General features: G+C 41.9%; 1 protein-coding gene across 2 annotated transcripts; it reads left to right on the forward strand.

Annotated features, from left to right (window-relative positions):
* The first annotated feature begins 845 nt into the window (after window positions 1-845).
* Window positions 846-26,138, forward strand: PSMA5 (proteasome 20S subunit alpha 5). 2 transcript variants are annotated; one of them, XM_005542477.4, is made up of 9 exons: window positions 846-977; window positions 5,686-5,752; window positions 12,296-12,422; window positions 14,653-14,720; window positions 15,626-15,733; window positions 15,875-15,933; window positions 16,992-17,094; window positions 18,079-18,165; window positions 25,899-26,138. In XM_005542477.4, exons 1-9 carry the CDS (start codon window positions 949-951, stop codon window positions 25,974-25,976), a joined length of 726 nt encoding a protein of 241 aa, XP_005542534.1. In that variant the 5' UTR covers window positions 846-948; the 3' UTR covers window positions 25,977-26,138. The 2 variants fall into 2 exon arrangements, with proteins under 2 accessions (XP_005542534.1, XP_015287158.1); XM_015431672.3 differs by lacking the exon at window positions 5,686-5,752.
* The last annotated feature ends 211 nt before the right edge of the window (window positions 26,139-26,349 follow it).

The following is a 26,349-nucleotide window of genomic DNA, read 5'->3' on the forward strand; positions in this document are numbered from 1 at the left end:
TTAAGCAACTTATTGAAGGGAAGCAAGAAGCGTCGATAAAGAAAGCGCTCTTTTTTTTTTTTTTTTTTTTTTCCGGATAGGTTTTGGCTGTTGCCCAGGTTGCAGTGCAATGGCACGATGTGGGCTCACAGAAAACTTATTTTTTTTAACAAATAACAGAAAAAGCAGTGAATATTTTGAAGTCGGATCCTGAACTCTAGGTTATTTAGGTCTGAAACCTGTACTAGGTGGAGGGGTGCAAGAAAGAGTTGATAAAATTACCTTAACCATATGGAAACTCGAAGACTTTCTTACATACTAACCCCTCGCCCCCTGCTTTTCTCAATAAACGAGCCAAACTGGCTGAAGCTAAGGGACTAGTCCGCGGCGCCGGCTCAGACCCACTGTAGCGGACCCGTTGCCGCCCAAAGTCCTGGAGCCTTCGACCGGGCAAGGAGAACACCGCGGAGGAACCCTAAGAGAGGGAACCCTGCGAAGAGAAAGAAGGTGGTGGCCTTGCAGGAAACGGGGCCAAAGTACTCTAGCTGGGATTACGGGAGCCGGCGAGGGACCTATTAAGTCAGGGTTCAGACAGCCCAGCTCTGCGTGCAAGCCCTTTCAATTGCCAGTCTTGGGGCGGGCTCACACCTTCTCTAAAAGGCTAACTCACTACACGCCTCGGGTTCCAATCGTCCCTAGCAACCACCCGAGATTTAAGGCGGAAGTACCTCACTGGTCCTCCTCCTCCGGACCAACCATGCCCTGGCGAGGAAGCGCGTTGGCCCAATCACCTCAGCGGGAACTACTATTAGCCAATAGGAAGCAGGCACAGGAAGGCGGGCTAAAGAGGTCGCGGTCGCACGCGCAGTTGGTCTTTGGTACTGTGGCGGTGTGGGTGAGTTGGGCGCCGGTGGAGTCGTGTTGGTCCTCAGAATCCCCGCGTAGCCGCTGCCTCCTCCTGCCCTCGCCATGTTTCTCACCCGGTCTGAGTACGACAGGTCCGTGCGGCTGGGGGACGTCGGGTGGGAATTACGGGTGGGCAGGCCCGGGACCTGGCCGCGCGGCCTGGGTTCTGCCGTGTCATGGGGCTCCCCAGGAACCCGAGATTGGCCGGACCTGGGGATCTCTTGCCCTCCTTAGGCGCCCGCCGTGGTTCCCCAAGCTAGACCACATCGGCGGCACTTGTCCTACCGCTGAGTCACCCCCTGGGTCCTAACTCAGTGCGGAAGCGAGAAGCTCCGACTTGTGCTTGGTAAAGAAGGCGTGAGGAGCCGGTACTCCTAACTTGAACCCGGAGAGGGCCAAGGGTCACCCCTTGCCCCGTTCATCTTTTCGTGCCTAGTATGACTGCCTTAAACAGAAACAAAAAGTTAAACGTGCCTCCTGGCAGAAAAAGCAACTGGTTTGTAGTAGGGCATGCTGCGATGTATAGTTTCTGCAGAAGCGCGAACGCAGTCGTAGCTTTGGCTGGATATATTGTCTGGAGTCTGATTTTATAGGAACTGGAATTTAGAGTGGTTTTCAAGAGATTTCTCATCATGCTGATTCCAACTGACCAAAATTTTTCTGACTTTTTAAAAGTTTAAAGCAAATTTTAAAAAACTTGTGTGAAAATGTGCACAATATTAAGTTGTACATATTTATGCTGTAGACATTTTTACTTTCAGTTTCTGTTTTCATGATTTAAGTTTTTACATAGCTACTAAGTTTTTTTTTTTTTTAAGTCAGGGAAGGCAGACATTTTCTTTGTACTGAGTGGTGTCAGAAGCTGCATTTCCTGTCAAGTATATGCTGATCCTGTCAAGTATATGCTGACCACTTGCAGTTACCACTTTTTCATCTTTTTTTACTGACTCATAGAAGATGTGTGTGAAGTTTTGACATATTTCCCCACTGTCCTACAAAGTGACTTTGTTGGTCGATATTTAACTTCCAGAACATTGAAGAGAATCATCCTCGGGTGACATATAATTTTGAGTTAGGGTGTGTATGATAGAAATTGTTATCCTTATCAGAAATCATTTATTAAATTTTGTGGCCATTTACTTAACATATGTATTGACTGCTTTGTTACTTATTTTTCTGTCTTCCCAAGACGGCCTAAAATACATCCCTTTTTATTCTCTTAGTTAATGTGCTTGAGTGCTTGCTGTGAACAAGGCACTGTTCTAGGTGCTGGTGCTACAGCAATGGACAAAATCAAGCTCCTTGCTCTCATATAGGAGACTCTTTTGAGACAAAGTCTCGCTCTGTCGCCCAGGCTGGAGTGCAGTGATGTGATCTTGGCTCACTGCAACCTCCGCCTCCCGGGTTTTGTTTGTTTGTTTTTGAGACGAGAGGGAGTCTTGCTCTGGCGCCAGGCTGCAGTGCAGTGACATGATCTTGGCTCACTGCAACCTCCGCCTCCCGGGTTCAAGCGATTCTCCTGCCTCAGTCTCCCAAGTAGCTGGGACTACAGACACGCACCACCACGCCCAGCTAATTTTTGTATTTTTAGTAGAGACGGGGTTTCACCATGTTGGCCAGGATGGTCTCGATCTCTTGACTTCGTGATCCACCCGCCTTGGCCTCCCAAAGTGCTGGGATTACAGGCATGAGCTACCGCACCTGGCCAGCCTCCTAGGTTTAAGCAATTCTCTGCTTCAGCGTCCTGAGTAGCTGGGATTACAGTCAGTGCCGCCATGCCCGGCTAATTTTTGTATTTTTAGTTGAGACTGGGTTTCCTCATCTTGGCCAGGGTAGTCTTGAACTCCTGACCTCGTGATCCACCTGTCTTGGCCTCCGAAAGTGCTAGGATTACAGGTGAGAGCCACCTCGCCCAGCCTGAGACTCTTAAAGAATTGTTTACAGGCACAGTGTCTCATGCCTGTAATTCCAGCACTTTGGAAGGCCGAGGCAGGATTGCCTGAGCTCAGGAGCTGGAGACCAGCCTGGGCATCATAGTGAGACCTCGTTTCTACTAAACATTAAAAACAAATCAGCCAGGTATGGTGGTGCTGATCTTGTCTCCAAAAAAAAAAAAAAAAAAAAAATTGTTTATAGAAGTAACTATAGTGTGAGTCAGAAATATATTAATGCCATTAGAGAAACTCAAATCAATACCATTGAGTTTTTGATGAGGGATTGCATGCAGTATGAGAGGATCTTGGAAAACTTCACAAAGGAGCTGACATTTAAACTAGGTCTCTTGAAAGAGTAGGAATTTAATAAAGACAGTGAGATCACTAGTTTTGAGTTGGAGAATATGGGATAAATGAAGGAGGGGCAATGGAAAAGCACAAAGCATTTTGGGAAAAGTCCAGTCTGACTGGCACATATGATACATGTATGGGAACAGCAGGAGATAATGGGAAAAGCAGGATGCTGCTAGATATTGAATGGTTTTTAATACGAGGCTAAGGAGTTTGGGTCCTAGTTCTGTAGGCAACTGTGTGCTGTCAAATAATAATTGTGTTTTACAGAGATTAATTGTCTGAATTAGGGAAAAGTGAGTCAATACCTGTTAGGCTATTACAATAGTTAGGTGAAAGGTAATGAGGGCATTGAGAAGGAAGAGTGATGTGTTACTGTGGAGGAGGAATTGATATGAATTGGTATGACTTACCATATAGTTGGATATGGGAAAAGATGAGGAGGAATGAGTCAGATCATTCAGAACTTCCTATCTTGGGAACACTGGAAGATCGGAGGTGTTTTAAAATAAAACTGAAATAGGAATGGCAGGAGATGAAGTCAATTTTGCAAGGTGACTGGATTTAAAGAGATAATATTTCAAACTGAAAAGTGTTAAGTGTTAAGTGCTAATGGGATATGCAAGTGGAAATGTTCGGCAAACATTTAAATTAGTTAGGAAAGAGGTAAAACTGGTAATGGAGATTTGGAAGTAACTGGTGCTTAGCACTCTGTCACCCAGGCTGGAGTGCAGTGGTGCCATCTTGGCTCACTGCAATGTCCGCCTCCTGGGTTCAAGTGATTCCCGTGCCTCAGTCTTCCAAGTAGCTGGGATTACAGGCGCCTGCCACCACGCCCAGCTAATTTTTGTTTTTTTAGTGAAGGTGGGGTTTCACCATGTTGGCCAGCCTGGTCTCGAACTCCTGACCTCAGCTGATCCGCCCGCCTCGACCTCCCAACGTGCTGGGATTACAGGCATGAGCTACCACGCCAGGCCAAAAGCACTGCTATATGACATGTTACCTGTTGTGAAAGTCCAGACTCCATAAACCACGGATTGCAACCATCTCATTCATTTGTTCACATATTTTTTGTGTCCATTGTGTGCTCAAAGCTTTTATAGCTGAGACCATGTTTGGTGCCTCTTCTCCGTAGGGATTTCCAGCACACTTGAGCAAGGAAAGGTGGAAAGTGTTAGGTGTTAAGGGGAAGTGTTTTAGAGAGAAAAGCAGTCTGACATGTAATTTATATAAATGTTGAGTGAATTCACTAGGTTAGAATTAGGAACTACATGGATCTCAGTCTGTTAAGATAACAATAGTAATTCATACAAGTAAGTATAGAAATGTACCTGTGACTAACTTTTACTAAAAAGTAATAATTAGGGCTGGGCGCAGTGGCTCACGCCTGTAATCCCAGCACTTTGGGAGGCTGAGGTAGGCGGATCACTTGAGGTCAGGAGTTTGAGACCAGCCTGGCCAACGTGGTGAAACCCCATCTCTACTAAAAATACAAAAATCAGCTGGGCATGGTGGCGGGCATCTGTAATCCCAGCTATTTGGGAGGCTGAGGCAGGAGAATCGCTTGAACCCAGGAGATGGAGGTTGCAGGGAACCGGAATCGCACCACCGCACTCCAGCTTGAGTGACAGAGCACACTCAGTCTAAAAAAAAAAGAAAGAAATTGGGACACGCACGGTGGCTCACACCTGTAATCCCAGCACTTTGGGAGGCTGAGGTGGGTGGATCACGAGGTCAGGAGTTCGAGACCAGCCTGGCCAATATGGTGAAACCTCATCTCTACTAAAAATACAAAAATTAGCTGGGCGTGGTGGCATGCACCTGTAGTCCTAGCTGCTGGGAAGGCTGAGGCAGAATTGTTTGAACCCGGGAGGCAGAGGTTACAGTGAGCTGAGATCGTGCCATTGCACTCCAGCCTGGGCAACAGAGCGAGACTCTGTCTCAAATAAAAAAACAAAAAAGTAATAACTGTGTTTTATAGAGATTGTCTGAATTAGGGGAAAAACACTTCGGACTTGCTCCACGAGTCAATACCTGTTAGGAGACTATTACAAAAGTTAGGTGAAAAGTAATGAGGGCATTGAGAATGGAAAGAAGAGTGTTAACCCCAGATATTAACATCATATGCATGTTATGGGAAGAGGATAAGGAAAAATGCACATTTTCTTGGAAATTGGCTGATAGTTTTGGGGCATGAACTTACCAAAGGAACTGGCAAGTCTATTCAGAATGGACCCAGGTTGATTCAGGATTAAGGCAGAAAAGTCACTTGCTCTCATTTCACCAGTTTGGGAAGACTTTCTGGGAGTGGGGCAGAAGCATTCTATATATAGGTTCCATTCCCTTGAGAAACTGTTAATGTACAAAAAATGCTACAGATTGTTGTGGGCGAAGTAGAGAATAATGACAGCATGCATATTCTGTAGCTATCTGAGCTAGTTGTCAAGGAACTTGAATTCAGTGTCTACATGACTAGTTTTTATGAGTATAATTAATAACTTTTTTTAAATTATAGGGGCGTGAATACTTTTTCTCCCGAAGGAAGATTATTTCAAGTGGAGTATGCCATTGAGGCTATCAAGGTATAGTAGCAAGTAGCATAGTTCCTGAAATTTCATGGCTACCTAACATTTTGCTGGCAGAACACTTGGAGTAAATGTGGTCTAACCATTCCTTTAGAAAATGTTCTTACATCCCTTTAGGCAACCACTGTTAACCATTTTTATAACAGTTTCAATCCTATTCCTAATACGTATTTTAAAACTTTTTGAGCAGTTAACTGCTTCATAATTATCTTAATAGCTTTTTCTCAGTGGGGGTGGAGGGACATATTTGTGCTTTTGATCCTCTTAGCTATAAAGAGGGATACAGAAGTCCAGAATTAGCACTTGTATTACTTTTTCTGTTTTGTTTTCTTTAGCAAATCATGTATCTGACTACCTTTGTATTCTTTTTTTTTTTTTTCTTTTTTTTTTTGAGATGGAGTCTCTCTCAGTCGCCCAGGCTGGAGTTCAGTGGCGTGATGTCACCTGACTGCAACCTCCGCCTCTTGGGTTCAAGTGATTCTCCTGCCTCAGCCTCCCAGTAGCTGGGATTACAGGCATGTGCCACTGCGCCTGGCTAACTTTTTAAAATTTTTAGTAGAGATGGGGTTTTACTACCAGGCTGGTCTCGAACCCTTGACCTCAAATGATTCGCCCGTCTCAGCCTCCCAAAGTGTTGGGATTACAGGCGTGAGCCACCACGCCCGGCCCACCTTTGTATTCTTGTTGGTAAAGACACCTTAGGGACTAAAGAGATTTGTTTTACTTTTTTTTAGAAACAGGGTCTTACTCTGTCACCCATGCTGGAGTACAGTGACACCGTCTTAGCTCACTGCAGCTTCTAACTCCTGGGCTCAAGTTTTCCTCCCACCTTAACCTCCCTAGCAGCTAGGATACAGACGTGTGCACCATGCCTGGCTTTTTTATGTGTGTGTGTGTGTGTGTGGAGATGTGGTCTTGCTGTGTTGCCCAAGTTGGTCTCAAACTCCTGGGCCCAAGCAATCCTCCTGCCTCAGCCTCTCAAAGTGTTGGGATTTACAGGTGTGAGCCACCACACCTGGCCTGAACTGGATAATTCTTTGTTGTGGAGGGCCATCTTGTGCATTTTAGGATATTTATCAATTCCTGGATACTACCCATTAGATGCCGGTAGCCCTCTTTCAGTTGTGACAACCAAAAATGTCTCCAGACTTTGCCAAATGTCTGGTGGGGACAAAAGGGCCCCCAATTGAGAATCACTCTTCTAGATTAAAAGTATATATGAATTCTGTCCTACTCTGTTCAGTTGGGAATTCAAGATCAGTATACTATAAATGAAACAATTAGAGAACAATTAAGTGCTAAATTAAGTTTTCTGGCAATGGTTGCTGATTATATATTTGTTTGATTTTTAAGGTATACATGCATGTAGTTTCAGAGTCAAAAGGCAAAGTAGTTCTATGAACCTTGTAACAAAAATAGCAATTCTTGAGGCCTGCATCATCTATGTTCAGCTTTTCAGAGGCAACACTTCAAATTGTTTCAGCTGGTAATGTTCTAGGCATGTACCTCCGTATCTCTACAACACAGGTTTATGGTTTTTTTGTTAGGCATTATCCATGGACTTTTCATTATGAAGGATGAAGATTTCTGCCCCAACCCCACACCCCTAGTCCCCACCACACACAATTGTCTTCTGAGGTGGGGATAGGGTGACCCTCTCCATATATATCATGAATATCATAATTTTGTTAGATCATTAGTCAATAGTTACATTAGTATGACTGTAAATGCTTTTCACAGCTGAGCCATTTTGTGTTTTATAATTGTTTTTCTGTTTCTGCACAACATTGTTTTTCTTGGAGTTAATAATTCTCTTTTTAAAAATATTTGCATTATTTAGGATCAATAATGCATCCCAAAGTCTCTCTAGGTTACATGTATCCTCTCAAAACATTCAGGCAAATTAAGTGTCCTATTAAGGATTCCCTTTTTTTTTTTTTTTTTTTTGAGACAGGGTCTTGCTCTGTCAGCCAGGCTAGAATGCAGTGGTGCATCTCAGGTCACTGCAGCCTCAATCTCCCAGGCTCAAGTGATCCTCCCGCCTCAGCCCCCAAAGTAGCTGGGACTACAGGTATGCACAACCATGCCCGGCTTATTTTTTTATTTTTTTGAGACAGAGTCTCACTCTGTCACCCAGGCTGGAGTGCAGTGGTGCTATCTCAGCCCACTGCAACCTCAGCCTCCCAGGTTCAAGCAATTCTCCTGCCTCAGTCTTCTGAGTAGCTAGGATTACAGGCATGTGCCACCACACCTGGATAATTTTTGTATTTTTAGTAGAGATGGTGTTTCACCATATTAGTCAGGCTGGTCTCGAACTCCTGACCTTGTGATCCACCTGCCTCGGCCTCCCAGAGTGCCGGGATTGCAGATGTGGGCCACCGCGCCCAGCGTAAATTTTTGTATTTTTTGTAGAGATGGTGTTTCGCTGTGTTGCACAGGCTGGTCTTGAGCTCCTGAGCTCAAGTGATCCGCCCACCTTAGCCTCCCAAAGTGCTGGGATTATGGATATGAGCCACAGTGCCCTATTAAGGATTCTTAATGAAATCTTGGAGCCTTCTAACCTGCTCCAATCTGGACTGGTCATTCTCTGGGCCTCCTGCATAGCTGTGGACTTCATTTTCTGTGAGATCATTCTAGGCGTTCCCTTTAACTCCCTCTTGTGTTAGGCCCTATGTCATCTTTTTTTATTTATTTGCTCAATTTGGTAGAACCCATTTTCCAATAGTATTGTAGAAACTATTTATTTATTTAGAGTTGGAGTTTCGCTCTTGTTGCCCAGGCTGGAGTGCAATGGCGCGATCTTGGCTCACTGCAACCTCTGCCTCCCGTGTTCAAGAGATTCTCCTGCCTTAGCCTCCTGAGTAGCTGGGATTACAGGCATGCGCCACCACGCTCAGCTAATTTTGCATTTTTAGTAGAGTTGAGGTTTCTCCATGTTGGTCAGGCTGGTCTCGAGCTCCCGACCTCAGGTGATCTGCCCGCCTCAGCCTCCCAAAGTGCTGGGATTATAGGCATGAGCCACCGCGCCTGGCCAGAAATAATTTTAAATTTCCAACTTCTTTTGTTTCTTTTCGTCTTCTTAGCATCCTGTTCTTGTTTTATGGATGAAATGTCTTATTTTTCTTCAACCATTTTCTAATTTTTCTTGAAAATTTTTTTCCCTGTGGGACATTGTTGCTCATCCCTATAATCCCAGCACTTTGGGAGACTGAGGCAGGAGGACCACTTGAGCCTAGGAGTTCAAGACTAGCCTGGGCAACATAGCCCATGTCTAGAAAAAATTTTAAAAATTAGGCTGGGCAAGGCTCACACCTGTAATCCTAGCACTTTGGGAGGCTGAGGCAGGAGGATTGCTTGAGTCTAGGAGTTCAAGACCAGCATGAGCAACATAGTGAGACCTTGTCTTCACAAAAAATTTTAAAAATTAGCTGAGTGTAGTAGTGTACATCTGTAGTCTTAGCTATTTTGGAGGCTTAGGTGGGAGTATCTCGTAAGCCTGGGAGGTTGGTACTCCATGAGACGTGATTGTGCCACTACACTCCATCCTGGGCAACAGAATGAGACCCTGTCTAAAATATTTTTTTTCCTTTTGAACTGGTCAGATTCTTTAGAGCTATGTTTTTCAAACTGTAGGTCTAGGCTTATTAGGAGATACTAAAATAAATTTAGTGGTCATGAGGAGCATTTCTTTTGAGACAGAGTGTCACTCTGTCACCTAGACTAGAGTGCAGTGGTGTGATCACAGCTCACTGCAGCCTCAACCTCCCAGGCTCAAGTGACCATGCCACCTCAGCCCTCAGCTACAGGTACGTGCCACTACACCCAGGTAATTTTTTAAAATTTTTCATGGAGGTAAAGTTTTGCCATGTTGCCCAGGCTGGTCTCAAACTCCTGGGCTCAAGTGATCTTCCTGCCTCAGCCTCCCAAAGTGTTAGGATTATAGGCATGAGCCACCACTCCTGGCCCAGATTTCTTTTTTAAGTGAAACAGAGCAGTAGATATCAAAATGCCTTGCCCATAGTAGTGGTGAGTGGTTTTTTTCATGAAATTTTGTTTCTGTTATGTATTTGTATTTATTTGTGGGGTTTAGTTATGAAAGCAAATGTATTCCTTACTGTGGCTTTTGGTCAAAAAGTTTGAAAAACATTGCTGAGAAGAAAACTGCCTCTTCTCATTTCATTCCGGGAGGGTATTTCTGGCTGCTGGCTTCTGAGAGCTGAGTAGGGAAAGAAAGCTGAGGTTCTTAACACTCAGTTTGTAAAGTTTTACATATTTACCCTGTTTTCAGTGCATGATTCCTGCCTTAGACTGTGCTTGGTGTCCCCAATCCAAAGACCCTCTGTTTTACGGTCTCCAGAGAATAAGCCTGGAGTCTTCTGCAGGAGTGGGAGAGGTGCAGTCATCTAGCTTTACAGCATAGGGGAGGGCATCTGGGAATCTGTTTCTTAAACACTGAACCATCTTGCAGTTTTTAGCTCCTTGTTCATTTCCATTTCCAGAACTCCTTGTTGCCACCATTTCCTTTTGTGAGGTCCTGTGATAAAAATCAAGTTGTTTCTTTACTTTCTTTACTGCTGGTTTAGGATTTGGATTACTTGGGTATCACTAACCTATCTTCTTTTCAGCTTCAAAGTTTTGTTGCTGTGTCTTGTCTCACTCTCTGTTATAGTGGATTTATGCCTTTTTAAAAGTCCTTTAATCTTACATTAACAGACTTAAGGAAGGCATGGAACAAATGTATGTCATTAGTCTACACCTTTAACTAGAAATATGAGCCTTCATTTTTATTTATTTATTTTTTGAGATGGGGTCTCACTCTGTTGCCCAGGCTGGAGTACAGTGGCATGATCTTGGCTCACTACAACCTCTGCCTCCTGGGCTCAAGCAGTCCTACCGTTTCAGCCTCCCGCGTAGCTGGGAGTATAGGCATATGCTACCAAGCCTGGCTAATTACTGTATTTTTTATAGAAACAGAGTTTCACCATGTTGCCCAGACTGGTCTTGAACTCCTGGACTCATGCAATCTGCCCACCTCAGCCTCCCAAAGTGCTGGGATTACAGGCATGAGCCACTGTGCCCAACCTGAGTACTCATTTTTTTACATAAAATTTTTTGACAGTTCATCTCCTGTAGTTATGCAGGTATCCACTGATTAAGAAAATACATGCCAAAAAGCTGGTGTACATTTAATAACACTTCTAAATAAAGTCACAACTTAACACATTTGAAAAATAATATATATGTGTGTGAAACGATCATTCAGTCTGCAGACATGTTAAGCAAGTTATACATAAAGATTCATGGGATTCTTTGGAACCCTTTGCAATGCTCACACTTGGCAGTGATTACTTTGTAGAAATAACTGAATATAATGGGAATTCAAAGCACAAAACATAGTCATGGAAGGCTTTGATGAGTGAAATTTGGATAGAGGAAAGGAAGAATGTATTCCAGGGGAGACAGCATGAGCAGAGGGGTGCAAGGGTAGGAGATAATGTGGCTTGAGCAAGTGGGTTGGGCTATACCTGAGGGATTTTGTTGGAGAATAACGAGTAATGAAGTTGGAAGGGAAAAGTGGCATCAGGATATGAAGGCTCTGGAAGTTTATTTGGATATTATATTATAGGCAGTATAGGGTGATGTTAATTCTTGAGAGAAGAAATATAATGATAATAGCATTTTATTAGATCAGTCAGGCTATAACATGAGAGATACATTGAGAGAGAGATTAAAGATGAAAGAGGTTATTGAAGTAATCTAGGCATGGAATATGAATAACATTTGTTCATCTTTGGCAGGCACCATTTTAAGCATTTTGTAATACATAATATGTTTACCCTTCTTGTTATTATTGTCATCCTCATTTTGCACGAAATGGGCATAGAGGAGTAGTAGATGGCTGGGTGTTACATAGAGATAACGAGATGAATTCCAGGTATATTGTGGACTTCTAGCGACCTTAAATAATTAATAGTTTTACACTGTTGGTGGTGATGATGGTGGTGGTTCTTTTTGTCCCTCCCTACCTTCCTTTATTACTTTTTTGGAGGTCAGGTAGGTTGGGGAATATCACCTCTTGGGACAGACCAAGACAGATGTAAGAGGTGAAAAGAGACCGGGTCCAGAAAAGACATTAAGAGTTTTATTACTTTCTTGCCCACTATGTTTAGAACTTTTGAATCTTCCCTCCTCCAAATATTGGCATTAGAGAATGGATTTTTCCAATGTTTGAAAGACTTTGTTGAACTTACTCTTTTGGAGTTCTAGAAATTACCTGGGTAAATTATAAAGAAAACATTAAAAACTTAAAAAAAATTTTAAGGGAGAAAAAAAGAACTTTTTTCTGTAAATCAATATTCTTGCTATTGACAGGAATAGTATATTAATTACTTAGAGTATATTAGGGTGCTCCTTCTCTCTGCCTATAAGATGTGGCCAATTGAAGTTTCTATCATGTGAAGATTTACAGAGAGCTATCGGGTGAGTATGTGAGACAGTTATTTGACCTGTATATGGTAATCATAAGATGTTTCTCTTTAGCTTGGTTCTACAGCCATTGGGATCCAGACATCAGAGGGTGTGTGCCTAGCTGTGGAGAAGAGAATTACTTCCCCACTGATGGAGCCCAGCAGCATTGAGAAAATTGTAGAGATTGATGCTCACATAGGTAAGGAGTGGAGGAAAGCTGTTCTGTAGGACCTGGTCTGGGTTAATTAGTCCTCTGTGATGCTGCAAGGAAGGTTTATGAAATGAACATGTTATCCCCTTGTTCGCTATTATTTTCCAGGCAGTAGGCCAGAATATATAAATGTAGGAGTAGGAGGCTGTTGCAGGGCTCATTTATGTTTAACCTACTCCCAGAAGTACCTTTCCCCTCAAATTTAGACTTGGTAAATGTGATGGTTGTTGAAATATGCAAAGGTTGAATCATAGGCCAGCTCCTTACGATGGTTGGGTCTTTACTGATGCATAATATTTGCTCTAGTAGAAGGCCACCAGAGCACAGGATTATGTATGGGAAGCTGGAGTGTCCATTGAGAAAAGAGGAATTCTCAAAGATCTTTGGAGTGACTACAAGTTATAAGAATAATATAGACTTGACTAGATCAGTCTTCCTCCTTTGTTTTCAGATTATCTTTGTATTCCTTGTTCCCTCTACCCACTTTTTTGGTCTTTAATTCCCCTGCCTTGACTTCTGACATCATTGTATAATAGTATTACAGGGTGAGTAGTTCTAGTTATTTATAGAATGCCATTTTATTTGGCTATCTAAATTTTCTTAACCTGTCTAGTCATCTAATTAATGAAGCATTGGCAAAATAATTAATTGCTTGAAGGCATCAGAACCAAATGCATGGTGACTCTGGAAGCTTGATACTATCTCTTTCATAGATATAGAAACTGAGATTTTATCTTTTAAGATTGGAACATTGTGTCTTCTTTAACTCGAGTCACTTGTCTTTTGAAGGTAGCTCAGTGTCACTACATTCAACAAATTGAGAGCCTACAATGTGCCAGACATTATGCTAGATACCAGGGAATAGAAAGGAATAAGACATAGTCCTTGTTTTCCAGGAGCATACGGTCTAATTGTGGTGGTGGACATGTAAGTAAGTCAATGCAATTAAGTGACAAAAGTATTAAGAAAGACTCTAGTGTGTTCTCAGTAGGAGTACAAAGGAAGAAATAATTAGTTTTGCCTGGAGTTAGTGTTAGTGGGGCTTTCAGAAAAGGATTCCATGAAAGTGATTTTGAGCTGAGTTTTAATTCTGAAAGATAAGGAAGTGTACACAAGGCAAACAAGTGTCTGGGTATAGCAAGGGAGAGCATTCTAGTCAGAGGGAATAGAAATGACTGAAGCCGTCGTGGTGTAAAATATAAAATACCATAGCAGAAGCAGTTTTGTGGGACTGGGACATGAACTGCAGCAACAGATGAGTTGGTCAGAGAGCGGAATTCCTTTTTTACCACACCAAAGGCTTCAATGTAATCCTTTTGCAAGGATGGGAAAGGTTTTAAGCAATGAGGTAATAGGATCCCATTACAATTTTAGAAAGGCCATTCTGATAATGATATTAAAGGTAGACTAAAGAGGGCTGAGACTAGAGGCAGGGAGGCCAGTTAAAAACTTGTAATAGTCCAAACAAAGAGATGGTGGAGGTTTTAACTAACACAGTAGCCAGAGAATGGAGAGGAAGATAGAAATTGACAGAACTTATGATCTGATTGGTTGTGAGGGCCAAGGAAGAAGACGGGGTCTAGAAGGGAAATGAGTGTGTGATATGTCCAAGTAGATATATTAAGGAAGTTATTTGGCTTTATATGTCTGAAACTTGGGAGAAAAACTTAGACTGGAGATTTAGATTTGAGTCATGGTGCGTAAAATAACAGTATAGCCATAATTGTGGTGGCTTGGGCCATCAGGCAAACTCTCTGATATAACTAGTTGTTTTGTGTTTGGGACAGAGAGGCAAAAGGCTTTTGATTTATTCGAGAGTCCTCCACTGTAGTCCATAGTGAGGTGATTTTCTTTTCTCTGTTTCCCAGGTTGGGACATTCGTGTTTGCTTAGTTTGAAAATGTATCATCATCTACAAAGAGTGCTAAAGGGATGTTTAGGGATGTAATATGTGGAAATTATGTTTGTTTAGCTGCTTTTCTCTGGACTTATTTTTATCATCTGGACTTGTGTGTCATTGTGGATGGTTTTTTGTTTCTAACATCGTTAATACTTGGGTTCAGGGCAGATCATTTCCTATCTAAACTTTCGGGTGTAAAATGCCATGGGATAGCTGAATGGCTGCCATGGTTCCACTCCAGAATTTCAGGATTTCCTGAGTGGATGAAAGAGTTCTACAAGGATTTGGCCACTGGGTCACTGTCGCTTTTACATTGCAGGTTGTGCCATGAGTGGGCTAATTGCTGATGCTAAGACTTTAATTGATAAAGCCAGAGTGGAGACACAGGTAAAATTGGCATTATCTCCCTTTTACCAGGATACTTGAGTTGCTTGTTTAGTGATTATGTAGCTGCCTGGGCTATACTGCAGGTGTCTGTGTCAATATTAGATGTGGCTCTTGGGAGTAATTTTGGGTAGAATTCCCAGTTAGAACTTTCTGGGGCTTGGAGTTTAGCTGTCTGATCACTGCAGTTTTAAAGAGGCTCTGGTCAGTAGTGCTGACAGTGTCTTCCTTTTTTTTTTTGGCTTTGCCTTATATAAAGCATGCATTGTAATGCATTGTTTCCTAATTGACTTTCTGTGGGAGCATCATGGCAGGAGGTGGACATAGTTAAAGGATATTCTCACCTCAACTGCCTTTGTTGCCAGGCTTGCAAATAACAGCCCTCCTCTGGTGAGTAATAACTTGTACCAGCTGACAAATACTGGTCAGGGATACTGTTTTTTTTTGTTTTTTTTAAACTTTGTAGCTGCTGCTTGGAGATAGGCTAGTAAGAAAAATATATCTCACGGTAAAATTTTTTGCACTTACTTGCAAGTTTGCTCTCTGTACTTATGTAAGAATAAGTCATTTAACTTAAACATCAACAGAATAAGCTAGAGTCTTTGAGGGAAAGAGGCACTTTTAGTTTTTGACAAGAGTAAACTTGGTGCTTTCAGGGCATATTCCTCTTTTTCAAGGCAATAATTCTCTTGTCCGTCGTTGCTTAGAGTCCTTGTGATAATGTTTATTTCCAGAGCTATTTCTCTTCCTCTCATGTACTCCCAAGTACTCAGGGTTAATGTTAATTAAGAAAACCACATTTGAGCCTTCAGTTTCCAATCCCAGTTTAAAGGAATGTGCGTAGTGAGATGGTGGGCTGCCTCAGTGTCCTTATTAGAAGGGTGTACCATGGTTTGCTCTTCTTCTAGAACCACTGGTTCACCTACAATGAGACAATGACAGTGGAGAGTGTGACCCAAGCTGTGTCCAATCTGGCTCTCCAGTTTGGAGAAGAAGATGCAGATCCAGGTGCCATGGTGAGTGTGATACTTGTGTCGAGTTTTTTTTATTGTTCTGTGGGACTTAGGACATTTGTCCTGTAAACATAACATTCCCAGCCCCTCTCACTCCTTACTTCATAGCCATTTATCTTAATATCTCTTGCCTTTTGGTTCTAGTCTCGTCCCTTTGGAGTAGCATTGTTATTTGGAGGAGTTGATGAGAAAGGACCTCAGCTGTAAGTACCATTTTGTAATTTTCCCCCATGCTTTTGTGGGGAGTTATTTTAATTTGGGGTGGGGACTGAGAAGATTATTGTAGACTATTAGCCAGGTATTAGCACACACCTGTAGTCCCAGCTACTTGAAGGCTGAGGCAGGAGGATCTCTTGAGCCCGGGAGTTGTCATCCAGGCTGTAGTGAGCTTATGATTATGTCACTGCACTCCAGCCTGGATAACAGAGTCAGACCCCATCTCTTTAAAAAATGTATTTAAAAAAGATTATTGTAAAAAGGGCTATTGTTAAGTGTGTGTGTATATATATGGCTTCTAATACTAAAGTTTAGTGATTCTATGCCGTTTGCCCAAATTTGGGGATTCCATGAAGAATTCCTCTATTGGAACCAGTGCTAATTCTGGAAGGAATTAGAAGTAACTTGTTACTATAGTCAGGGTATGTTTTAGAGCTTTGCTCTGGAATGTTGATCTGATCCTCATCCTCAGATATTTCTAAGATAGGCATAAACAAGTACCATATTTATACATACTATACTTCTGAATCCCTAAGGAAGCTGCTAATTTTCTTAAACACTTTCTAAAATGTCTGGTTTCTCCAGACATAGAACATCTTTTAGATCTGTGCCTCAATATATTTTTTTTTTTTTTTGAGACGGAGTCTCGCTGTGTCACCCAGGCTGGGGTGCAATCGCCGGATCTCAGCTCACTGCAAGCTCCGCCTCCTGGGTTTACACCATTCTCCTGCCTCAGCCTCCTGAGTAGGTGGGACTACAGGGGCCCGCCACCTCGCCCGGCTAGTTTTTTGTATTTTTTAGTAGAGACGGGGTTTCACCGTGTTAGCCAGGATGGTATCGATCTCCTGACCTCGTGATCCGCCCGTCTCGGCCTCCCAAAGTGCTGGGATTACAGGCTTGAGCCACTGCGCCCGGCTGCCTCAATGTTTCAGTGGTGTCTCCTGGCTCTAGGGCCAAGCATTTGTGCTTTGTTTTAGTGAGACATTTGTTACGTAAAGTGCCACCACTCCTGAGCATTTTAGTCCTCATTTTGGGGGTTTTGCAGGTTTCATATGGATCCATCTGGGACCTTTGTACAGTGTGATGCTCGTGCAATTGGCTCTGCTTCAGAGGGTGCCCAAAGCTCCTTGCAAGAAGTTTATCACAAGGTAATTAAGTATTCTCACAACTCTTACTATTTTTTTTAATTCATGGTATAATTGACATATAATAAAATGTGCAAACCTTAAGAGTTCAGTTCTATGAGTTTTGACAATTGCAAAACAAGGTAACACTTTCATCACCGCCAAAAAAATGCTCATCCACATTCCAGTCAATCTCTTTCCCTCCTTTACAACCATGTTTACCACTGTCCATTAGTTTTGTCTGTTCTTATGCTTTGTTATAAATGGAATTAAACAATTAGTCAGTTTGTATCTGTTTTGTTTAACACTGATTTTGAGATCCATTCATGTTGTACCAGTATTTCCATTTGATGGCTGAGTAATATACCGTGGTATGGGTGTACCACAATATGTTTATCCTCTATCTCCACAGCTTTACTTAGCGTTTTACAATTGGTTCTTGAAGCAAGTGGGCATTTGGTATTTTCTTTGTGAGATGGGAAGATTTGGTTTTGGGTAACTCATTGGTGTGATTGAAGGCTGCTGTACTTATTCAGGTGGTTCATATGGGGAAGCCTGCTTACATTAGCTCCTATTAATATTGATTTTACATGTGGAGGAAATTAGGTACAAAACAGGGCAAATATGAATTTTCTAAATCATTAGGCTACCTCTTAGATCATTTGGGCATTGTTCATAGGATATTGCCAATAATATTATCTTCTAAATTAAAAGAGGAATTCAAATGTACACAAGATAAGTCTATCCCTTTCCCCTTCTTCAAAGATTACTTTGGTTGGTGACTTTATTGTGGCTCACAATAAGGTTTTGGGGTTTTTTCCCTGAAAAAGTGTATTCTACTTATTTGCCATTTACTTGAGTTCTGGAGATACTTGTAATGCACCATAGTAAGTAAGATGTTTGACATACTTGCTACATACTTTTTTCAGTGAGATAAAGGGAAAATCTTTGAAGGAAGGAGGGATTGCGTATAATTAATAGGCATCTTCTTGCCTTCTTTGTTTCAAGTCTATGACTTTGAAAGAAGCCATCAAGTCTTCACTCATCATCCTCAAACAAGTAATGGAGGAGAAGCTGAATGCAACAAACATTGAGGTACTTTCTGTTTTATTGTTGAATTTTTTTTGTTTGTTTTTTTAAGAGATGAGGTCTGGCTATATTTGCCTAGACTAGACTGGTCTTGAACTCATGGGCTCAAGTGGTCCTCCCACCCCAGCCTCTTGAGTAGCTGGGGCTATAGGTGCACACACCAGGCCTGGCTAATGTTTTTTAATTTTTTTAGAGATGGGGTCTTGCTATGTTGCCCAGATTGGTCTTAAACTCCTGGCCTCAGGCAGTTCTCCTGCCTTAGCCTCCTAAGTAGCTGGAACTATAGGTGAGAGCCACTGCACCTGGCTGTTTTATTGTTTTTTATTCAGATATTATAGCTGGCATTGCTGAAGACTACATAGATCATAGAAATCACATTTTTGTATATTTAGTTCCTAAGAAATTATTAACAGCCTTTGAATAATAAACAGCTTTAGTAAAGTGGTGCTGGCAAAAGCCAGAATTCAGTGAGTTAAAGAATGAGGCCTGGCGAGGTGGCTCACGCCTGTAATCCCAGCACTTTGGAAGGCCAAGGCAGGCAGATCACTTGAGACCAGCCTGGCCAGCATGGAAAACCCCATCTCTACCAAAAATACAAAAACTAGCCAGGTGTGGTGGCACACACCTGTAGTCCCAGCTACTAGGGAGGCTGAGGCATGAGAATTGCTTGAACCCAGGATTCGGAAGTTGCAGTGAGCTACTGCACTCCAACCTGGGCGATAGAAGGAGACTCTGTCTCAAAAATAAAATAAACAGAATGAAAGGGAGGTGATGAGTGGAGAAAACAAGAGTATGCTGCTTTCTTAAGTTTGATTTGTGTTGGCAGAAGGTAGCATTCAATAAAAGGATTGTGTCGTTTTAAGGATAGGGAAGTCTTGAAAATATAAACAGAGATGAAACTAGCTTATAGAAAAATGTTGAAAGAGCCGGGCGCAGTTGTCTGTAATCCCAGCACTTTGGGAGGCTGAGACAGGTGGATCGCTTGAGGGCAGGAGTTCAAGACCAGCCTGCCCAATATGGTGAAACCTCATCTCTACTAAAAATACAAAAATTAGCCAGGCGTGGTGGTGGATGCCTGTAATCCCAGCTACTTGGGAAGCTGAGGTATGAGAATCGCTTGAACTCAGGATGTGGAGGTTGCAGTGAGCCAAGATTTTACCACTGCACTCCAGCCTGGGTGACAGAACGAGACTCTCTCAAAAAAAAAAACAAAAAAAAAAACAAAAAAAAAACCTGAAAGAAATAAAAGGAGAGGTTAGGATAGTGATGGAAAAGTTATAGAAGAGGTAAGGGGTGGTACACATGAAAAAGTTGGTTTAGAAAAGTAAAATTCATTCAGCATCATACTGAGTACCCATTATATAGCAGGTATTATGCTGGATGCCCAGGGATACAGACACAGAAAATCCAATTCCTATTCAAGTAGTATACTGTGTAGTGCAGGGAACATATAGATAATAAGAACCAACCTGGGGTGATACTTCTATAATGTCAGTAAGAACAGATTCCCGTATGTGTAACTTAGACTAAAGCATTAGGGAAGCTTCTTGGAAGAGGAGATGTCTGGAAAAGGGAGCAGAAAGGTATTCCAGGAAGAGGGGACAACATGTGCAAAGGGTTCAAGATGTAAAAATAACATTGTGGGTAAAGGAAACTTTGAAGTTTTGTCTGACTGTTGGGTGTGGGATATATATAAGATGGTGGGGGATGGTAAGGGATGAGACTGGAGAGGTATGGACCAGCTTGGGAATGTCCTTTTTTAGTATGCTAAGAGTAGACAGGAGAAAAGGAAGTAATGACGAGTAAAGATAGGTGGGCTTGGCGGTAAACTGGAGAGATGTCCCACATTTCCCCGGAATTTTCCTAGTGATTGTAAGGTCATCTGCTGAGGGTGGGTGAATGCAACAGTAAAATTGAGAATGGGAAATATTTGGAAAAGTCATTATGGATAGGGAAAAGAGAAGACAGGGAAGAGTAAAAGGATTGCTAGGCCATATTAAAATCCTAGCTGAGGCCAGTAATCTCAGCACTTTGGGAAGCCAAGGCAGGCAGATCACTTGAGGCCAGAAGTTCAAGAGCAGCCTGGCCAACATAGTGAAACCCCGGCTTTACTAAAAAAATACAAAAAATTAGCTGGGTGTGGTGAGCTATTCGGGAGGCCGAGGTATGAGAATTGCTTGAATCTGGGAGGTAGAGGTTGCAGTGAGCTAAGATTGCACTCCACCCTGGGCAACAGCACGAAACTTTGTCTCAGAAAATAAATAAATAAAATGTAAAGGCCAACCAAGGCTATAATTATAAATCAGTAATTAAACCAATTAGTACTTACCAGGATATTTGTTGACTACACTCATGAGAAAATGGATGGTTGGATTAATCCATAGTAGGGGATTGACTAGTTAAGGACAGAAGATTAGAGAATACTGGAGGGTATTGTTGGTGAATGTCTCACCCATAGAACCAGCTTTCATAGGCTGCTGTGAAAGGTCAGTCTAAGGAGGACTAACATTTGGGAGCCACTGCTCTAGAACCCATCTGCTGTAAGTTCTTAGTCCATTAGTTGTTCCTTGGAGCTCCAGCCTCCCGCCTTTTCCCCTAAGAAAAGGAAAATATCCGGCCAGGCACGGTGGCTCACGCCTGTAATCCCAGCACTTTGGGAGGCCGAGGCAGGCGGATCACGAGGTCAGGAGATTGAGACCATCCTGGCCAACATGGTGAAACCCCATCTCTACTAAAAATACAAAAAAATTAGCTGGGCATGGTGGCGGGTGCCTCTAGTTCCAGCTACTCCGGAGGCTGAGGCAGGAGAATGGAGTGAACCCGGGAGGCGGAGCTTGCAGTGAGCCGAGATCGTGTCACTGCACTCCAGCCTGGGCGACAGAGCGAGACTCTGTCTCAAAAAAAAAAAAAAAAAAATCCAAGTTACATCTTACATCTTTCTTTTAAAGAAAATCTTTATATATACCTCCTTCTGTCTAGTGTCCTTACTTTTAATGAACTTTTTTGAGATATAATTTACATACAGTAAAATGTACCAATTTTAAGTTTACAATTCAGCAGATGTTGACAAATGTACTACCCCATATGTGTCACCCCAGTCATTATATCGATCCTCCCAAAAAGTTCCCTCATGTCACTTTGTAGTCTCTTCCCCCATATTGATCTACTTTTTGTCACTATAGATTTGTTTTGCATTCTAGAATTTCATATAAATGTTTTGGTTGGTTTTTTTTAAGAGATGAGGTCTGGCTATATTGCCTAGACTGGTCTTGAACTCATGAGCTCAAGTAGTCCTCCCACCCCAGCCTCTCTAGTGGCTGGGACTACAAGTGCACACACCAGGCCTGGCTAATGTTTTTTAATTTTTTTAGAGATGGGGTCTTGCTGTGTTGCCCAGACTGGTCTTAAACTCCAGGCCTCAGGCAGTTCTCCTGCCTCAGCCTCCTGAGTAGCTGGGACTGTAGGTGACTATAGGGACTATACTTCTTTCACTTGGCATGATTTTGAGATTCACCCATGTTGCATCAATTCTGTTACATTTTATTGCTGAGTGCTATTTCATCCATCCTATTTTTTCACCTTTATTGCCAAGTCTCCTCCAAACAGAACCTGTCTTATCTCCACTGCTTCGCCTCTCATTTACTCCTCAATCATTACTATTTGTTTCAGCTTTTATTATTTCCATGAGACTGCTCCTTGGTAAGATAACTCTTATTTGTCAGATTTCATGGTCACTCTTTGGAACTATCATTTGACCTTTTTGAAGCATTCACCTCGAATTTGACGGTTCTAAAATTAAAATCATTATCTTTCTTAAAAACCATTTCATCTTCCCATATTTCTAATTTTGGCTGATGACACCCCCAGTGCACTTGTTATGCACATGAGAAACCTGGAAGACTTTGATTTTCCTTCCCTTTTACTCAAATCATTTCTTTGCTCCCTTACAAATAACTCCCAAGTCAATGTCCCTTCTGCATCCCTACTTCCAGTGCCTTCTTTTGTTCAGGTCCCCATTTTTCCCCTACCTTGTATATTTTCAGAGGCCTCCTAATTAATCTTGCCCTCCTCCATTTCAGTCCAATTTTTCCTCATTGTGCTACTACAGTGGATTTTCTAAGCTACATCTAATCTTAATTGTTCTCCGCTTAAAAAATATTTTCTGGCCGGATATGGTGGCTCACGCCTGTAATCCCACCACTTTGGTAAGGCAAGATTGGTGGATCACTTGAGGCCAGGAGTTCAAGACCAGCCAGACTAGCATGGTGAAAGCCCTGTCTCTAATAAAAATACAAGAAATTAGCTAGGCACGGTGACATGCGCCTATAATCCCAGGTACTAAGGAGGCTGAGGCATGAGAATTGCTTGAACCCAGGAGGCGGAGGTTGCAGTGAGCTGGGATCATGCCACTACACTCCAGAGCAAGACTCTGTCTCAAAAACAAACAAACAAACAAACAAACAAACCTTTTCTGACTTCTGTTGTCTGTGAGATAAATTCCAAAATTCTTTTCATGGCATAATTCACTACTACTTAAGTCATTTGTTTAATCTATTAGAGACTTTGCTAAGCATTTTACATGCAATTACTTCTCTTAATCTTCACAACACTTCTATGAGATAGATATTCCTATTCCGAAAATCTTATTTTACAGAAGAGGAAACTGACTTTGAGAGGGTAGGGCCAACAGGTAAATGGTAGAGTCAGGATTTGAATCCAGGTCTGGTCTTAGGTCTTATACTTTTAACCGCTTTAATGTACTGTCTCCCATGGGCTCTGACCCCCCTGTTCCCTCTTCTTTTCACTTCATATTCCATATGCAACCTCCACTCTAGCCATACAGAATTACTTTCAATTTTGCAAATACATCATGTTCTTTTGTGGTTCTGCACATTTGCACATTGTTTCCCTTCCTGTGTTTGATTGTCTGACCCATTCTTGCCATGCTTTAATACATAACTCAAAAGTTGCTTCTCCCTGAAGCCTTCCTGGGCTCCCCCAGATCACTCTTATACATATGCTTAGCTTTATTATAACACTTACCTGACATTGAACACATTTGGCATCTAGCACTTAGTAAATAAGATGGGCTTTCTTTCTTTGGATCCTTAGTCACAAGTACATGTAACTAATACACAGGTGCTTATTAATTAATTATTGGTGAAATAGAGTGAAAGACAATATCTGTTCTACCTGCCTCATAGAAGTGTTTTTTGAAAGTGAGATAAATAGAAAATTTTCTTTCATATTATGCAAATAAATTTATTATTATGCAAATGTAAGGGATTATTTTTACTTATCTAGTGATGAGCAACTTCCTGAAAGCAGTCCTTGGCTCAAACTCTATTATTAATGGTATGATTTGCGTTCCAGTTCTTCTGTAGGACTGTTCTACTCAAGAGTTTTCCCAGTTTCTGCTTTTTAGCCCCTGTAATGTTTTGAGAAGGCTAGCCTGAGTCATGAGTGAAATTCTTTAGGCCCTAACTCTTTAGATTATTGCCCTTGTATTTCTGTGTCCTCACGTCATTGATCATCAAGTAAAGATATACCTTAACAGAAGCAGTAGTAACATTTTTATTTATTTATTTATTTATTTATTTATTTATTTGTTGCCTGGGCTAAAGTGCAGTGGTGCGATCTCAGCTCACTGCAACCTCCACATCCCAGGTTCAAGCAATTCTTGTGCCTCAGCTGGGACTACAGGCACGTGCCACTGTGCCTAACTAATTTTTGTATTTTTAGTAGAGATGGGGTTTTGCCATGTTTGCCAGGCTGGTATCAAACTCCTGACCTCAGGTGATCCACCTGCCCCAGCCTCACAAAGTGCCAGAATTAAAGGAATTACAGGCTACGACGTCTGGCCAAAAGAAGCAGTAATATTTGTATGTTTAAATATCCTTGGAATGGAACTCGTGGTCTATATGGTAAACTAATTGTTTACCTATATTTTGCAAATATATTTGGGACTTTTCTGACATTTCACGTAATTGGAGATATATCTTTTAGGAGAATCTAGAGGAGACTACAAGCTTTGAGAGGAGAACTTTTTTTTTTTAAAGTCTGTTCCCAGGTATCGGGTGTCTTAAAATGTGCAACAGTCTTTCTGAATTTTACTTATAGATGAGGCAGAGGATACTAAACATCATATAACTGGATTATGCTAATTCTGTCTCGCAACTTTTAAGTTATATTAAATATCAGGACTGAAAATTACTTTAAAATGCCCTACTATCTTTATAATTTTTTTAAAAATTGTTATTAATTAATTTATTGTTTTAGACAGGGCCTCTTTCTGTCACCCAGGCTGGAGTGCAGTGGGATGATCACAACCCACTGCAGCCCTAATCTCCCAGGGTCAAGCAATTCTCCCACCTCAGCCTCCTGAGTATGTGGGACACAGGCATTTGCTACACCCCCTGCTAGTTCTGGGGGTTTTTTTTTGGTAGACACGGGGTCTCCCTGTGTTGTCCAGACTGGTTTTTGACTCTCCGACTCAAGTGTACCTCCCGCCTCAGTCTCCCAAAGTGCTGGGGTTACAAGCATGAGCTACTGTTTCCAGCCATGTGTTTAATTTTAAAAACTGAAAAAAAAAAAAAAAGACACTATGAGGAAATGACATGTAAAACACACATCTTTTGAGGCAAATGTGGCACCTATTGCTCAGTATTGCCTAAAACTGTGGGACACGATCAGCAGAGAGAATGGAAAACCTGGCCATGTTAGTTAAATTTGAAATTAACCATCTGGACTTCCAGTTATTACTGATATCTTCAGCAGTCACAACTGATTTCCTATGCCAGTGTTAATGAAATATTTTCTTGGCCAGTCCTTTTAAAAAACATAACAGGCCAGGTGTAGTAGCTCACACCTGTAATCCTAGCACTTTGGGAGGCCAAGGTGGGTGGATCACCTGAGGTTGGTTCGAGACCAGCCTGATCAACATGGAGAAACACTGTCTCTACTAAAAATACAAAATTAGCCAGGCGTGGTGGTGCATGTCTGTAATCTCAGCTACAGGGAGGCTGAGGCAGGAAAATCGCTTGAACCTGGGAGGTGGAGGTTGCGGTGAGCCTAGATCATGCCATTGCACTCCAGCCTGGACAACAAGAGTGAAACTCTGTCTCAAAAAACAACAACAACAAACTTTTTTGATAAGTTTTGCCACATAAACAATTTTAGGGAAAACACCTGACAGTAGTTAATGATTATTTGTTGTAGGCAATGGTCTAAGCACGTTACATATATTAACATTTAATCCTCACAACTACTCTGTGAATTAGCTATTCTTATTGTCCTCATTGTACAGATGAAGAAATAGAGGCACAGAGTGGCCAAGTAACCTGAAGTCACACACACAAGCTCAACTTTTAAGTATTTAAATATACTTCGAATATAATTCTAAAGGAGTCTTTAACAGAAAAAAGTACTGACTCCGTGTACTTTGCCGCTGCTTTTGTGATCCCTGTTGAAGTGACTTCAAGAAGTGACAGTGATGCCAGGCATTTGGTTAAGTATGATGTGGTGAGTTAACCTTAAAATAGAAAATTTGGTCAATAAGCATTTTTATTTTGGAGCCAGAGAGCTATTTTAGGGACCTGCTGCCTGGGAAGGCCTTGGGACAGCAGATCCCTTAGTTCCTAATGAATAGCTGCATCACCAACACAGCTTCTCCTGACCATGGTAGGGCCATCTGCAGGGTAACTGAGCCCAGCTTATTAACCCTTCTGTTTTCTTTCCAGCTAGCCACAGTGCAGCCTGGCCAGAATTTCCACATGTTCACAAAGGAAGAACTTGAAGAGGTTATCAAGGACATTTAAGGAAGCCTGATTCTCAGAACTTCTCTGGGACAATTTCAGTTCTTAATAATGTCCGTAAATTTTATTTCCAACTCCTGATCCTTGGAAAATCTCCATTGTATGTGCATTTTTTTAATGATGTCTGTACATAAAGGCAGTTCTGAAATAAAGAAAATTTTAAAATATTTGTTAATAGACTCTTCTAATAGTCTTTTTTTCTTTTCTTTTTTCTTTTTTAGAGAGATGAGGTCTCACTATATTGCCCAGGCTGGTTTCGAACTCCTGGGTTCAAGTGATCTTCCCGCCTCTGCCTCCTGAAGTGCTGGGATTATAGGGGAGAGCCACTGCACCCAGCCATTGTAATACAGTCTTTGTTTGAAATGCATATGTTAGT

This window comes from Macaca fascicularis, chromosome 1 (assembly GCF_037993035.2).
Source record: "Macaca fascicularis isolate 582-1 chromosome 1, T2T-MFA8v1.1".
Classification (NCBI taxonomy): domain Eukaryota; kingdom Metazoa; phylum Chordata; class Mammalia; order Primates; family Cercopithecidae; genus Macaca; species Macaca fascicularis.

What these genes read in the sequence shown, in the direction of transcription:
- PSMA5 (XM_005542477.4), top strand. Translation starts at nt 949, where the DNA reads ATGTTTCTCACCCGGTCTGAGTACGACAG. An exon ending in TGCAAGAAGTTTATCACAAG is followed by an intron (nt 17,095 to 18,078) that starts GTAATTAAGTAT and finishes CTTTGTTTCAAG; the next exon opens with TCTATGACTTTGAAAGAAGC. An exon ending in TGAATGCAACAAACATTGAG is followed by an intron (nt 18,166 to 25,898) that starts GTACTTTCTGTT and finishes TTTTCTTTCCAG; the next exon opens with CTAGCCACAGTGCAGCCTGG.